This window comes from Taudactylus pleione, unplaced genomic scaffold, assembly GCF_031769625.1.
Source record: "Taudactylus pleione unplaced genomic scaffold, aTauple2 ptg000959l, whole genome shotgun sequence".
Taxonomy (NCBI): Eukaryota; Metazoa; Chordata; class Amphibia; order Anura; family Myobatrachidae; genus Taudactylus; species Taudactylus pleione.
In genome coordinates this window covers 6,047,066-6,064,122 of record NW_028285360.1, presented here as the reverse complement: position 1 = coordinate 6,064,122, position 17,057 = coordinate 6,047,066, and the positions used below count along the sequence as shown (strand labels likewise).

Sequence of the window (17,057 nt, the reverse complement as noted above, 5' to 3'; positions counted from 1 at the left end):
GTAAAAAAATAATTAACAGATTAGTAATGGATAGACAGCTGTTGTCAAATGTAAAAGGATGTCAGCTTCTACATGGAAAAACAAAATCAAATCATTTGGACATCAGAAATGTTTAGATATTAGTGTTCATTCTAGGTCTGGTGCCGGACTGGGCGTCTAGGAAGGGGGTATAGCCATAAGAAAAGGGGAATGTCTTTAAGACGCTCACACTTTTCGTAACTTCTGGGGGCATGCCTGCACTATCGGACAAGCCAGGCTGCTCCCAAGCGCTCCTGTCTTAGTGAATAGATGCCGGCCGCTGCGCCAAGAGGGGCAGGTTGCATTCTGCACTTTATAAATCGGGCACGGGGCGGCGCCCTGCTAAAACATTCTACCGGGAACGCTAGATATGAGGGCTATCAGAGCAGGATGCTGCGAGTCACTCATACACACAGACAGGATAACCAATCCAATTATCAGACTGCAATTGCCCTGTCAGAAGCAAATGTAAATGTGAGGGTGGACTGAGCACATCATACCATAAGAAGACCTGAAGATGCTTTGGTTGACATTACAGAAGGTCCTGGAAAGCTTGCAGGGGAAACTGTTTATTGGGGCTCATCCTGCTGAAAATTGTTACTACAACCAGTATTATATCATCACCGGATACCAACATCTACATATTCTGAGCTCCTCCATCTACATTATCGAGGTTGCAAATATACCTTGAGCCTAACATGAAGCAAGTGGATGAAACTATTGTCCACCTATTAATGACAGCTGCATTTAAAAAGCGGTCACTGGCTGGGGCAGATGTGGTGGCAAGAATATTTATGCTAAAATACAAGAATTTAAAGCAATAATAATAATAATAATAATAATAATAAATAATAATAAAAACTGTACCATGCAGACCGTCAACTATGAAAATGACTTAACTTGTGGTCCAATCTTCTAAAAACTGTAACCATGAATAATCCTCACAGATCAGACATTTGTGCAGCCAGCTGTATAGAACCAATGTGTAGAATAGAACAGGGCAAGATAACCATATTATGTAAAGATTTTGTGTAAAAGTTTTACCTTATAACAGATACCAAGAAAAGCTGAAAAAAAATTCAAATCATTTATTTAAATACTTAAAAGTACTATAACACAAGGATCACAAAGCTTACTAAACAATACCCACCGCAAATGCCACTTTCAAGACTCCTTACCTCCAACTGACACTCATACACAGTGTCATCAAGAAGGGAAACCCTGCAGTGCATGTTGGGAGATCTCCTGGCCACTTTCTGTGGACTCTTCACTTCTTCAGTTTTCTTTAGCCTTTGTTCCTTGCTGGCCTTAACAGATTCCTCTCCTTCCTCAAGATCAGCTTCTGGTTCTTGATCGTCTTTTCTGTCCTCCTGAGCAGGCTGAAAATAATCACCAGAATTTATATATGGTACTACTACTTAAGCAATATAATTTTCAAAAGGATTATGGGTCATACAAAGACCATACTTTAACTTATAAATATATAACCACCCTAAGCTTTTTTCCATTACATTGTCATTGTGACAGGATAGCGAGTGTGATAATGCTATGCTGTACCTCTAGTCGAAAGACAGTCTTCATCTCAATAGTAAGGTAGAAGCCATATTTCTGCCTCCTTTTTCTGTATGTTTTATTGGACACTGTGGGGAAAAATTCAATTAGCTGTGGGATATGCCCCATAGCTAATGGATCGCGCAGCACGAGGAAATGCTATTCAATAAAATAGCATTTTCTCAGTGCAGTATACCAGGGGTTAACATGCGCTAACCCATTGATTGTAAAATGTGGAATCAATGGGTTTACCCTGCGCGGTAAACCATAGAGGTGTGCTTTACCTCGCAGCTTCAGTTTAACGAGTGGGGCACGCTTATTGAATTAGCCGGCGAAGGAAATTAGCGAATTCAATTCCCTCCTGTGTTCACATAGCCTTCCACATAGATTCCTGTTTAAATTCTGTGTTAAACAGTCGCAGATCATTTGGTTTAGGCAATAAGAAAAGACAATGTACATTTATTAAAAGACTGGGAGCGCACTCTGAGGGGTAGATTTACTAAAGCTTCTGAAAGTGAAAAGTGGGGGTTTTGCTCATAGCAACCAATCATAGTCTAGGATGCAATAGAGAAATGATAGTTACAATCTGATTGGTTGTTATGGGGAACACTGTCACTTGTCAATTTTAGAAGTTTTAGTAAATCTATAGCTTGCACGGCTATAAAACCTATAACAGGCCTTGTTTAAGAAGAAATATTACATGCTTTTTTCTTCATAACTCTGACCATTTTTCGGAACTATTTAATAACTGTACTTTAATCAGTGCTGTTTTTTTTCATACTAAGCACAAACACTGGCTGCCCATACTGCTCCTTACCTGGGTTTCCGCACTGCTGAGAGAATGGAGATCTAGAGAAGGGTCAGTTCTAAGTTCAGGTTCTGGAGCTGCAATAGGAGCCTTCAGAAAAACTTCATCTTCCAGCTGCTCTCCCAGACCTTCATCAACTTCCTTTTGATCTACGTCTCCTTTCTCTGTTGGCAACTGAACGTCGTTTCCTTCTTCGGTCACCTGAGATTTCGGCCTTTTCAGAAAGGACGAGAACAGTCGTGACAAGCCTTTGCCTTCTGAATTCCGTTCCTTGTTTTTGTGGGTACTTGGTGAAGCTGTGGAAGGAGAACCTTGTGTTTGCACAGTATCCTGTTTTTCTCCTGTGTTGAATTCCTCAGGAATAGATTTACTTGCTGCCTCTTCCTGCTCCTTCCCTTCTTGCTTTTGGTCTTGAGGAGGACTTTCTGCCTCAGCCACTAAACTCTTCTCTGTTGTCATTGTGCCACTGTAACATATTGAGAGTAAAATATTATGAGATAAAACCTACTAAAGGGCCTTAGCTGACTGAATGAATAGCTGATTCAAAAGTACTTAAAATCAGACATAAAAACAGCAAATGAACACTAAACTTGAAAAACAATGTGTTTATAAAACAAAAAACTAAAGGTGCCTATCCATTAGGCGACCTGAAAGTCTGAACGTCTAGCGTTCAGACCTTCAGGTCACCGAGTTGCAGTGCCCGCACTGAACGGCATTCAGTGAAGGAGCCCGACCTCCTATCTCTGAACATGCCGAACCTGACGAGCATCATCAGGTTGACCAACATATTCAGTAGACAGTCGGGGACGACAAGGACCCAGCGTGCACGTGCATCGCTGGTCCTTGCCAGCCAGCCTTCCATTACCCGACTTTGTGAACAACGCGACCAAAACCTCCTGGTTTTGGTCGGATTGTTCACAAAGTCGGGTAATGGATAGGCCCCATAAGGGTCCTCAAATATATATATTTTTACGAACAAATTCAAGAAACAAACATGCATAAATAAGAGTTTATAAAACCAATAGATACAAGTTTTGTATCCCTCATAAACTATCATCTTCCTCCTCATCCAACTTACCAGCAAAGAGCTGACTATTCTCACGTGTCAGGAATACAATGCATATAGATGATAGAAAAGCAAAGCTAAACTCTACAAGTAAATTATTAAAAATAGTTGCTTAAAACAGGATAAATATACAATACAATCACTTGGGGTGTGTTATGCTATGTAGACAGTGAGTCATAATGTCGACATTCATCATTTCTACACGAATGACAAGTCAACATGAACAATGGACATTGAAATGCCAATAATGCTGCATTACATCCATGAACATGTTTGACATGAGGTGGTCAGCTGGTATCTGTACCTGTAGATGGGGTGGTCAGCAGAGGTATTTCTTTCTACACTGAGTGTAATAGTAGAGCAGGCAACTCTGCAAAAGCTCAAATGGTGGACGCAACGGGTTCCAATAATACCCCTCAGTGTTCTCCCCAGGCTGTTTTCTGCGGGCGCATCGCCCGGCAGAAACAGCCTGCCGCCCGGTACTTTTCCCCGCCGACCCTCGCTGTGGAACGCTGGCCTCTCAAGTGACCGGAGGCTAAAGAAGCCTTCGATCGCTTCAGAGGCCAGCGTTTCCAGTGATGCACTGCGCGGGTGACGTCATGACGTCACCCGTGACTTGAAGAGCTTGCCCCGCGTGCCTGCTGGATCTGGTTAGATCCAGTCAGCGCGAGGCAGTGGCCAGCAAGTAAAGGTAAGTGCTGGGCTGGGGCCAGACCAGTCTGGGGGCACTATTTAAGTCTGGGGGCACTGCATAAGGGACACTATTAAACCTGGGGGAAATGCATAAGGGGCCAGCCTGGGGGCACTGCATAAGGAACACTATTAAACCTGGGGGCACTGCATAAGGGACACTATTTAAGCCTGGGGGCACTGCATAAGGGGCCAGCCTGGGGACACTGCATAAGGGACACTATTTAAGCCTGGGGGCACTACATAAGGGACCAGTCTGGGGGCACTACATAGGGTCACTACTTCAGCCAGGAGGCAATGCATAAGGGCACAATTAAACTACAGGGGGCAGTGCATAAAGGGGAAAACTACAGGGGGCACTGTATAATGGGCAATTTTGACTGAGAGCCAGTGGGGGAGCAGCCTGAGACCTGTCAGGCTGAATTGGTAAGGGAGATACCCCTTTTCCCAGCGCGCGCATAATTGCGAGTGCCCCCACCCGGCTACTTTTGGATGCCACCCGGCTGGAAAAAAATTCTGGGGAGCACACTGCCCCGGTTTAATAACAATATTACTGCTTGTTGGCACTGCCATACCCACAAAACACATGTTTAATGCTTGTCCAGATCATTCAAAATTGTTTAAATAAGAGTCAATAGTCCCATTACCATTGGATTTAAAATATTAGAACGCAGTACCACTTATTTCTTATGAGTAAACACATGCTTCCAATACAATGGATTGGATACTTCACTTGAGCCATTGATTTAGTTGCATTCCAGGGGTTTGCTGGTTCAGAGTTGTAGATGCAATATGCCAGTGACAGTATCCGGTCACACTGTCTATGTTTACCATGTCAACATTCATAATGTTGACATGGATCAACATATCGACCTGGGAGTTAGGGATAGGGAAGATCCCTGGAACTGCTGCTTGTTAGACGTCTGTCTGAACTCGTCCCATGACCACTGGGATCCGGAAGACACCACTGGAGATGCCACTGTGCCACCAGGGACATTAGGTCAACATTTTATTATGTTGACAGTAAAGCATCCTGAGATTATTCATGTGTGGGGTTGCTTCTCAGCCAAGGGAGTGGACTCACTCACATTTTTGCCTAAGAACACAGCCATGAATAAAGAATGTTACCATAACATTCTCCAAGAGCAAATTCTCCCAACCATCCAAGAACAGTTTTGTGATGAACAATGCCTTTTCCAACATGATGGAGCACCTTGCCATAAGGCAAAAGTGATAACTAAGTGGCTCGGGGAACAAAACATTGAATTTTTGGGTCTATGGCCGGAAATTCCCCAGACCTTAATCCCATTGAGAACTTGTGGTCAATCCTCAAGAGGCGGGTGGACAACCAAACAAAAACCCACACATTCTGACAAACTCCAAGCATTGATTAGGCAACAATGGGCGGCCATCAGTCAGTATGTGGCCCAGCAGTTTATTGACAGCATGCCAGGACGAATTGCAGAACCCTTGAAAAAGAAGGGTCAACACAGCAAATATTGACTCTTTCATAAACATTATGTAATTGTCAATAAAAGCCTTTGACACTTATGAAATGCTTGTAATTTTACTTCAGTATACCATAGTAACATCTGACAAAAAGGTCTAAAAACACTGAAGCAGCAAACTTTGTGAAAACCAATACTTGTGTCATTCTCAAAACTTTTGGCCATGGCTGTAAGGACCACATTACTTTTTTTTGCCGGTTAACATGGCTATTCTATTAGACAACCACATTAACATAGAAATTAACATGGCTTTTTGTTCGTAGCACCTGATCTGGTGAAAAGTAGAGAAAAATCCCTATTTTAAAGTAAAAATTTTGAGACTTGGTTTAAAACCCGTAGATCATCCCCCCTAATGATTAATAAGGAGGTTTTTAATTAGCATACTTTGGCCAATAATTATGTCATTTTTGAGGTGATATTCCACAAAAAGCAGAAAATGGTTTAAATAATGTGGGACAGGTATAAAGGGGTGATGTATTATATTTGTTTTTCTGACACATTTTTCAAACTGGCTTAAAATGATACAAAAATCACCTTACAGACAGTTTTAATGCTCCCCAAAATTATCTACAGCTTTTAAATTGCTGAAAAACAATTGCTTTCTATAATGTTTTCACTGTTAGTAAAAATTAGCCATTTGACACCTTTTTAGAGCTCCAAATATAAATGGACACTGATAACCTTTTATACAATTATCCTATGTTAGTTTGTACTATTTTGGGGTATAGGATGATTTCCCCACACTTCACCCGGATATTGAGAGCTAGAAAAACCACGCAACTGGTCATCAAGCTAATAACATGGGTTAAAAGCTGCTGGCTACGACTTTTTGCTATTCAATTAATGATCGGCAGTCAATTTACACGGGTCTCAATGGGAGAAATCCCAGCTTTTAGTTTGCATCTCCAGAGTATTTTAAGGCACAATTGTGAGGACATGTGTTGCATCTCTGGGTCACTCGTCCCAATTAATAATAAATTATTCTAAATAAGATAATATGGCCAATAAAGACATGCCATTTTTTATACAATTTTCTCAAAAAAAAAGCAGAAAAATTGGTTAGATTATAAGAACATACATGTGGAGGTGTTTTATTAATGGAAAATCAGGGTTTAAGCTTGCAGATGGGAGTTACAAGTGTATTTACCAAGTTTTCCCAAACTTGTATATGCATATTTTAAAATCACTATAGAGACCTTTTATTGTACCCCAATTGCTGAAATACACTTACTGGCTATAATTTTTTCACCATTAATAAAAAATGTAAATATCAACTATATTACACCATTTCAAGAACATACAGTTTGAGTCTCCCATATCCAAAATGCTTGGGACCAGGGGTATTTTGGATATTTGCATATCATATTATATCATAAAGAAATATCTTGGGAATGGGACAAAATATACACACATAATGCATTTATGTGTTATATACACCTTTTACACACAGCCTGCAGGTAATTGTATACAAGATTTTCAATAATTTTGTGGCTCAAGCAAAGTTTGTGTACAGAAATTAAATTAAATTTATGTTCATAATCATATACACCTTATACACACACAGCCTGAAGGTAATTTTATACAATATGTTTAATAATTTATGCCTTAGACAAAGTTTGTGTACATTGAACCATCAAAAATCAAAGGTTTCATTATCTCAGTCATGCCAAAATAATTCCGTATTTCAGAATATTTGGATATGGGAGACTCAACCTGTTCTTTGTTTATGGCCATTAACAGCCTTCTATACAATTCTTGCTACTTTTTTGGGTTCAGGAGTATTTTCCCACTTTTTCATGCAATTCACCCAGGTTGTGCACTGTAGAATTAACATGTGCGTATTGTTTTGATTTGAATCTGCAAAACTGTATCGTAGACCGATATTGCCAGGTAGCCATCAGTTAGTGGTATGTTAAATTTCCACCATTCTAAATATATTATTGATCTGTTGTGTACAATATATAAATCACAGTATTTGCTCACATACACTGACAATAGGAACAATCAAACACAAATACACCCACACTCTGACCATTGTAGTAGACTTGGTTTATAAATCTGAATTACTATGTCATAGATACAACCACCAGGCCTGCTCTAAGAATATACAGGTCTATTTGACTCCGAGCAGTGCAGAGAACAGTACATTCATACATCATCCTTTATTTGTAAGCAGCCACAAAACTCTGCTATGACGTTTATATCTAAACTGAGCGATCGGGGGAGAAGGGCCCTAGTCAGGGAGGTGACCAAGAACCCGATGGTCATATTGTCAGAGCTACAGCATTCCTCTGTGGAGAGAGGAGAACCTTCCAGAAGGACAACCATCTCTGCAGCAATCCAACAATCAGGCCTGTATGGTAGAGCGGCCAGACGGAAGCCACTCCTTAGTAAGAAGCACATGGCAGCCCGCCTGGAGTTTGCCAAAATGCACCTGAAGGACTCTCAGACCATGAGAAACAAAATTCTCTGGTCTGATGAGACAAAGATTGAACTCTTTGGCGTCAATGCCAGGCGTTATGTTTGGAGGAAACCAGGCACCGCTCATCACCAGGCCAATACCATCCCTACAGTGAAGCATACTGGTGGCAGCATCATGCTGTGGGGATGTTTTTCAGCAGCAGGAACTGGGAGACTAGTCAGGATAGAGGGAAAGATGAATGCAGCAATGTACAGAGACATCCTGGATGAAAACCTGCTCCAGAGTGCTCTTGACCTCAGACTGGGGCGTCGGTTCATCTTTCAGCAGGACCCTAAGCACACAGCCAAGATATCAAAGGAGTGGCTTCAGGACAACTCTGTGAATGTCCTTGAGTGGGCCAGCCAGAGCCCAGACTTGAATCCGATTTGAACATCTCTGGAGAGATCTGAAAATGGCTGTGCACCGACACTTCCCATCCAACCTGATGGAGCTTGAGAGGTGCTGCAAAGAGGAATGGGCGAAACTGCCCAAAGATAGGTGTGCCAAGCTTGTGGCATCATATTCAAAAAGACTTGAGGCTGTAATTGCTGCCAAAGGTGCATCAACAAAGTATTGAGCAAAGGCTGTGAATACTTATGTACATGTGATTTCTTAGTTTTTTTTTTTTAGATTTTTGGAAATTGAATTAAAATAAACAGTTTACACGTTGCCATTATGAGGTATTGTGTGTAGAATTTTGAGGACAAAAATTAATTTATTGAATTTTGGAATAAGGCTGTAACAAAGCATAACGTGGAAAAAGTGAAGCGCTGTGAATACTTTCCGGATGCACTGTATAATAAAGGAATATTATACTATATTTTGTTAAACATGTCCCTGACATTCAGATTGAGCAGGACAAAAAGAAACCACTGTGCATCTGACAACAGTGAGTTTTGATTTCATATTTATTTACCGCCTCATCGATTGTGACAGTATATAACTTTCACCACAAACGCTGCACTACAGTGCTGCATGTTTTATTCACAGATCCTATGCTGCTAAACACCAACCAATGGATAGGGACATTTGCCACCTAATTTATGTTGAGTTAAGAAATGGACATAAGCTTCAAGGAATGAACACTCTTTATGGGACCTTAGGAACTCATTCAGACCCGCTCGCTCCCAGCGTATGCAAAATCGGCTAAGTGACGGCATAGCAAGCGATCGCACGGCAAAGCATAAGCACGCCCACTATGTCTTGGCGTGCGATTGCTTTGTGTATGTAGACGCCTACCAGCCTTTCTTAAGATGTCCACTTGCGCACGTCATCTCCTGGAAGTGTAAGCAACCATCGGTACATCGGGTATCATCGGAAGCGAATGCAGCACTTGAGGCAGACCATACCCTACCGCAAGCACTTCAGTGTAAAAACCAGCCAGGTGAGGTGTATTATGACGCTTCCTCTTAATTATGCACGCCTCTGAAACAGCATTGAGACCCTCAGGCACGCCTACGTTCACACCTCCACTCCCCCGTTTATAATGTCCAGTCCCTGTCACCACCCACAACCAGCCTCTCCTATCACTCACTCTGCTGGGCAGTCTATGCGCAGCGAGCGAACGCTTCACGATCTCTCGCACTGGTTCGTGCACGCGCACTGCGATGCATGCGCACATTGCGAAAATCGGCCAGCTACAAGCAAACGCATCCTAGCGAGCGGGTCTGAATCAGGTCCTTAGTTCCAATACTAAGGGCTCAATTCAATTCCACGCGAATTGAACAGCACCGGGAATGAGCTCCCGACGCTATTCAATTCAGCACGCTGCTAAGCCCGACTAAGAATTTCTTCTAGCATCCCTCCTGGGATGAGAGCAGAAATCTGACAAAAGTACAGGTGCGATGCTGTTTTCTGCCCTTAGTGCAGCGGAAACAGCAACGCTCCAAGAAGTTTAGTCTGAGAATGCCCATTCTCACGACTAAACACCCTGTTTAAGGCACGAGGGGCGGGAGAATGGGCATTCCCCGACTTATCAGCGCGCAGAATTGAATGGCTCCGGGAGCTCCATACCGGCGCTATTCAATTCGCGTTGCATTGAATCGAGCACTAGGATTGTAAGAGTTCAGTGCTCCACGTGTTGCTGCACCTACCTGAGTTGAGCTGTTTTATTCACACAGGTGATGCAACTTAATATTGATTTACTATTTTATTGAGCAATAAATAGATTCATATTTTAGGCATTTCCAAGGCAATCTATGGTTTTAATTGAATAAGCAAAATCAGTTCTCTGAGTTGTGTTGCAATCTGTATATGCTTGTATAGGGTTCACGGTCTCCTATTTAGCACAATTTAATTTGCTAATTGTGGGGTTCGCATTCCTCTTTTATTTCTGAATAGCTGCTCTTTTAGAGTAGAGGTTTCCAAACGCGGTCCTCAAGGCTCAACAGTTCAGGTTTTAGAGATATCCATGGTTGAGCACAGGTTGTTAACTCAAATTGACAGATACTAATTAAGTCACCTGTGCTCAACCATGGATATCTCTAAAACCTGAACTGTTGGGGAGTCTTAGGGACCGCGTTTGGGAACATCTGTCTTAGGGTATAGTTATTCTCTATCCATTAATTCTATTATATATTAATAATTTGTTTCCACCACACTAAGGGCCTGATTCAGAGATGTACATTTATCCGATGATCAAAGTGATTTTTGGGAGGGACGAGGCCCTGGTCTGCACCGGCGGATGTAGATTCCTGGCCTCTAAAGACACCAGCACCCGGTCAGGCTGCAGGAAGCTTCAGCTCCCACAACCTGAGCAAAGGAGCGACCATCAGTGCTGTGTTCGCAAATGCAGCAAGGTGGTGTCTGGCACCTCCTTCTGTATTTGCATCTTAGATGGACGGAATTGAACAGCCACTTGTGTGGCAAATCCATCTATCTCTAAATCAGGCCCTAAGTGTTTGGTCTACAGTTGTGGTGTTTGCTAACTGTTTATTTAACAAGAGAAACAGAAGAAAATTATGTAAATGTATTACTGAAAATTAGGGAAGATCTAAATGTTCAGTAAGGGTTCATTTCTTTTCTAATTCAGATATGCTAAAGACGGAGGGGAAGCTGTACTAAGCCTTGGAGAGAGATTAAGTGGATGAAGATAAAGTACCAATCAGCTCCTGTCATTTTTCAAAAACGGGTAGACAATACGTGCAGCTATAGCTCATCCTGCTTCGCCTCTTTACCGAGGTGAAGCAGGAAGCAGTACTGAAGCATCGCCAAATTTCCCATGCACAGCCCAGAGACCAGCAGCCACCGCATCAAGGGACAGTCATGTCCCTGCTGTGGTGGGGCAACGACAGCTAAAGCTGTCGGGACAGTCAGTGCATAGTGCCCCCAACATTGCACACACACTTCACACCACATTACTACACGGGGAGAAGCGGTATCAGTGCACTGATACCACTAAACCCCCATAAAAGCTGCTTCACACACCTACCCCACAGGCTGTAAAATGACAGTTAAGAGATGATTGGTTGGTACTTTATCTCTCTCCAAGCTTTGATAAATCTCCACCAATATTTGCACCCTATTTAAGACTGATATTCCTGTGCATTAGGATTAATTTATATTCAATCTTTAAAAACATTAACCCCGTCATTCAGTACCGCATTAACTTTTTACTCTTTACCTGTCAGCTTTACCCAGATGTCACAGCAAAATATCTGTGAGCTATAGGGATAACCGGCCAAGGTATGATCATAGAACAGGTTCAGCAGCTCAACTCAAAAGGCGGGTTGAGCAGTCAGCATAGAAAGCACTTTCTCTATACAACACAGTACTCCTGCTGTGCCATCTGGTGGAAACCAGTCTGGGAAAGAGAGCACAACACATGCAGAGAGTTCTCCATAATTAATGTCCTCATCCCGAGTGAACGTGTCACGTGGAACCTATTTTTTTTTTTATAACAACATAGCGCACAATGCATATGTAATAAAGCAATACAATTACATGGGAAGACATTGTGACAAATCTTAACTGCAGATTTTACAGGATTGTAGTAACATTGCTCTAACTGCTAACTCTACCTGGACTAATTTGATACCAGTGTCTGGTAATCCCAGCAAGATTCTGGCTGTCTACATGCTCCATGAGTAACAGTTTTAACATTATGATTCTGTACTATCTATCTGCCTCCAAATAGCACATCACCCTTGCCTATAATGCAGCAGCTTATATTATCAGCAAAATGTTCCAGATGAACTAGCCTGGAAGGAAATACTGTAATTTTAGTCATGTGTAATTGATTTGGAAGTAGATTCACTAAAGGTCAATAAAATTAAAACAACACTTACTTTTAACATTATAGCCAGAAAATGATCATTACTAGGCAATTTTAATTTCCTTGATTCCCTCCATGGCAGTTATCATTAATGGCTTCATTACAGTGTCAGCAGAATGGTAGACAGGAAAGAAAGAAACCACACCAGAAGAATATAAGGTTATCGTCTCTTCCTCCAGGGTCTTCCGACTCTTCCCCAACAAAACCAACAAACTATAGAGTGCATAAACATAGTGAATAATAACAATATAATAACAAAGGACAGAACTTGGTTGCCATGGAGGGAATCAACAGATAATAGATTTCATTTCTCCCCTATTTCCCTTACTTGCACTCATCACTTTTAGACCTGCAGTCGAACAATTCATTCACTCCCGGGTCAGGTAATCACAACCTGCAGAACTTTTTGGCCAAATTATACTTCTGCGCAGGCTGTTACAGAAATGCTTGTAATGTTTGGTAAAGGTACAGTAGATATAAAGAGTTTACAAATGCTAATTGAAATTGCAGATTTATGTGATGTGAAGCCTGAAATCAAGGTAAACCAGGTCCCAATTGTAAAGCGCAACAGATTATGTCGGTGCTATACTATCTAACCTACTTTTACTTTTAACCACTTAACTTACGGTTTAAAAAAAGAAGTATTGAGAATATAGTAAAATATTATATTTAAAAAAAAAATGTTCATAGGCCCCCATCATAAAATAACTTCCCACTCCCCATTGACACTAGACCCATGGTGGTCATAAATCCTATTAATATTAACCCCACACCCCCTTAATAGTAAGAAAAAAAAAAAAAGGCATATTCAGATGGGGGTGAAATTTAGCAAGGTAAAAAACCTTGTGCGGGTATGCGCAGCCCCGATACCTGTGGTATCCAAGTTAAAAAAAAAGTGGTTGCAAGTTTTTTAGAGCAAAAAACCTTGCAACGTGTAAAAAATAAAGATATAATACTCAGCTGTCCGGGGGTCTCTGGTGGTTCCAGCGGCTTCCGGTGGCCTCCCCTCCATCTTGTCATTGGGGAGGGGGCTGCTGGGAGGCTCCGGGGACTGCTTGGAGACGCCAGTGCTGTTGGGAGATGTAGTTCTCCCAGCGCCGGCTACACTGGGAATACACTCGGGGGTAGGTCACACACACCGGGGGTCACTCACACACACACACACACACACACTCATACACACAAGCAGTCACACACATTCGCATACTCACCCCTGCTGCAGAAGACCCAGCTCCCGACACTGGATGCAGAAGACAGCGCTTCGGAAGGTGAATAATTAAGGACTAATTAAGCTAATTGGAAACTTCCAATTGGTTAATTAGTCCTCAGGGGGGAGGAACCACCGCGGTCCCAGATCAAGTCCTGCTGATTTTTCCTAAAATTTACGATTTTAGAAAAATCACACTTGCTCTGGAGGTGCGAGAGAAAAATGCAGTGATTTCTATAGTAATCACTGCGTTCCATTTTCAGTCCCCTAAATGAGAAGCAAAACCCAGCGGCTGTGGGAAAAACCCTGTTCCGCGAGGTTTTTTTTACATATCCCGTCCGCAATTGAATTCCATCCTAAGCATTCCCAGGGCCTGCTGGAACTTGTAGTTTCACAACAACTGGAGACAGCCACAGGTTGGTCAGGCCTAATCTTCAGGGTCTCATTGTTGAAAGGTACTAATGAGTAGATGAGAACTCATCAGGGATGCTACCTAAAAGAAAAGCCATATACACACTTGACGATGTGTGTATACAGTGACATCATAAGCGGTGGGCCCGGCAACCAGCAATGAACGACGGGTGGGGTAGCGAGGCCATGCTGAATTCAGCAGCATGGCATCGCTCACGATATCCCCAGATTGAGCTGCATGTACAGCTGACAGGGGATATCGCTAACGACCCGCGGGAGCACGCATCGTTGGTCGTTCGGACCATACACACTAGACTATATGAACGACATATCGCTGAACGATAGTGTTATCGTTCATATTGTTCACTTTTATCATCTAGTGTGTACGCGGCATAAGAGTTTCAGTAATTTCTGTCAAGAACTGGTTACTCTGTGCATCTGACAACGATCTTTTGTCTTATCACGTCTCAGCTATGGGGTACGGTGGCAAAAAGGAAGCAATTTCTCATAAAATAGAACATCCAAGCTAGTCTAAGTTTTGCAATAAAATACACTCAATTGCTTCAAACCATGTATGAAAATATCTTCTGGCATGATGAAACCATGGTTGAATTTATTGTCCTCAATTCTAAAGCTGGGTACACATTGACAGATATATTGGCCGATCAATTGATCGGCCAATGTATCTGCTGGCCATCGGGCAGTGTGTACCCGCGATATGTCGGTGAACGTCGGCGTTCACCGACATATCGCATTGGCTGTGCTGCACAGCTGATGGACACATATGTCTGCAGACATGTCTGTCCATCGGCGGAAAGCCAGTACACACACAGCGGCAGCCGCGAGGAGGGGACGCCTGGACACACCCCCTGGTCGCCGGAACTTGCGGGCAGACAGAGATGATTGTTCAGTGTGTACGAACAACCAACATCTGCAGATATATCTGCAGATCACTCGATCTGCAGATATATCTGTATAGTGTGTACCCAATATAAGGCTGGGTACACACGTAAAGATTTTCTGTCCAACCATCCAACTAGTTGATTGGTTGGAATGAAAATCTGGTAAGGTATGAAAGCAAATGATAATCAGCAATTTGAAAATCTTTACGTGCTGGCACAAAGACAACAAGCTCACCACCCTATATACAGTCAGGTGCATAAATATTGGGACATTGACAGAATTTTCATATTTTGGCCTCTATTCACCACCACAATGGCTTTGAAATTAAACAAACAAGATGTGCTTTAACTGCAGACTTTCAGATTTAATTTGAGGGTAATTACATCAAAATCAGGAGAACGGTGTAGGAATTACGGTTTCTATATGTGCCTCCCACTTTTTAAGGGACCAAAAGTAATGGGACAAACTAAACAATTCTAAATCTAACTTTCACTTTTTAATACTTTGTTGCAAATCCTTTGCAGGCAATTACAGCCTGAAGTCTGGAACGCATAGACATCACCAGACGCCGGGTTTCATCCCTGGTGATGTTCTGCCATGCCTCTACTGCAAATATCTTCAGTTCCTGCTTGTTCTTGGGGCATTTTCCCTTCAGTTTTTTTCTTCATCAAGTGAAATGCATGCACAATCGGATTCAGGTCAGGGGATTGACTTGGCCATTGCATAACATTCCACTTTTTAGCCTTAAAAAAAACCTCTTTGGTTGCTTTTGCAGTATGCTTCGGGTCATTGTCCATCTGCACTGTGAAACACCGTCCAATGAGTTCTGAAGCATTTGACTGAATATGAGCATATAATATTGCCCGAAACACTTCAGAATTCATTCTGCTGCTTTTGTCAGCAGTCACATCATCAATAAATACAAGGGAACCTGTTCCATTGCCAGCCATACATGCCCGCGCCATGACACTACCACCATCATGCTTCACTGATGAGGTGGTATGTTTTGGATCATGAGCAGTTCCTTTCCTTCTCCATACTCTTCTCTTCCCATCACTCTGGTACAAGTTGATCTTTGTCTCATCTGTCCATAGGATGTTGTTCCAGAACTGTAATGGCTTTTTTAGATGTTGTTTGGCAAACTCTAATCTGGGTTTCCTGTTTTTGTGGCTCATCAATGGTTTACATCTTGTGGTGAACCCTCTATATTCACTCTTGTGAAGTCTTCTCTTGATTGTTGACTTTGACACATATACACCTACCTCCTGGAGAGTGTTCTTGATTTGGCCAACTGTTGTGAAGGGGTTTTTCTTCACCAGGGAAATAATTCTTCTGTCATCCACCACAGTTGTTTTCCGTGGTCTTCAGGGTCTTTTGGTGTTGCTGAGCTCTCCGATGCGTTCTTTTTTAAGAATGTTCCAAAGAGTTGATTTGCCACACCTAATGTTTTTGCTATCTCTCTGATGTGTTTGTTTTGATTTTTCAGCCTAATGATGGCTTGCTTCACTGATAGTGACAGCTCTTAGGATCTCATATTGAGAGTCAACAGCAACTGATTCCAAATGCAAATGTCACACCTAGAATCAACTCCACACCTTTTACCTGCTTAATTGATAATGAAATAACGATGGAATAGCCCACACCTGTACATGAAATAGCTTTTGAGTTGATAGTCCCATTACTTTTGGCCCCTTAAAAAGTGGGATGCACATATAGAAACCGTTGTAATTCCTACACCGTTCACCTGATTTGGATGTAATTACCCTCAAATTAAATCTGAAAGTCTGCAGTTAAAGCACATCTTGTTTGTTTCATTTCAAAGCCATTGTGGTGATGAATAGAGGCCAAAATATGAAAATTCTGTCAATGTCCCAATATTTATGCACCTGACTGTACATGCTGTAGATCTGCTTTAGTTAGGATAGGGGCATAATGAATAGCTCCAAATATCAAGATACTTTGGTTCAGAATCTGCTCGCCTTGGTCAAAAAGCTTAAAAGGAATTTCACTTTCTAATATGATAGAGATCTAAAGTCCACATTCAAATCACCCATAGCACGACTTCAGAAAAAGGAAGATTAGTCTAGAAATGGCCCATTCAAAGCCCAGGCGTCAGTCCCATTGAAAACCCATGTAATGACCTAAAGTGGGCTGTGAACAG

The 17,057-nt window shown here is 42.0% G+C and overlaps 1 protein-coding gene across 12 annotated transcripts in view; it reads right to left on the bottom strand.

Annotated features, from left to right (window-relative positions):
- Positions 1-17,057, bottom strand: part of EPB41 (erythrocyte membrane protein band 4.1) — a 187,997-nt gene that overhangs the window by 131,515 nt on the left and 39,425 nt on the right. For 11 of the 12 annotated variants that reach the window (XM_088460013.1, XM_088460014.1, XM_088460016.1 and 8 more), the window contains exons 2-3: positions 2,387-2,843; positions 1,197-1,397 (exon numbers count right to left, since the gene is read on the bottom strand). In XM_088460013.1, the coding sequence (XP_088316139.1) occupies positions 1,197-1,397; positions 2,387-2,836 (651 nt within the window). In that variant the 5' untranslated portion in view covers positions 2,837-2,843. Of the gene's footprint in view, positions 1-1,196; positions 1,398-2,386; positions 2,844-17,057 lie in introns of those variants that run through there. The other variant, XM_088460017.1, reaches the window with a different exon arrangement.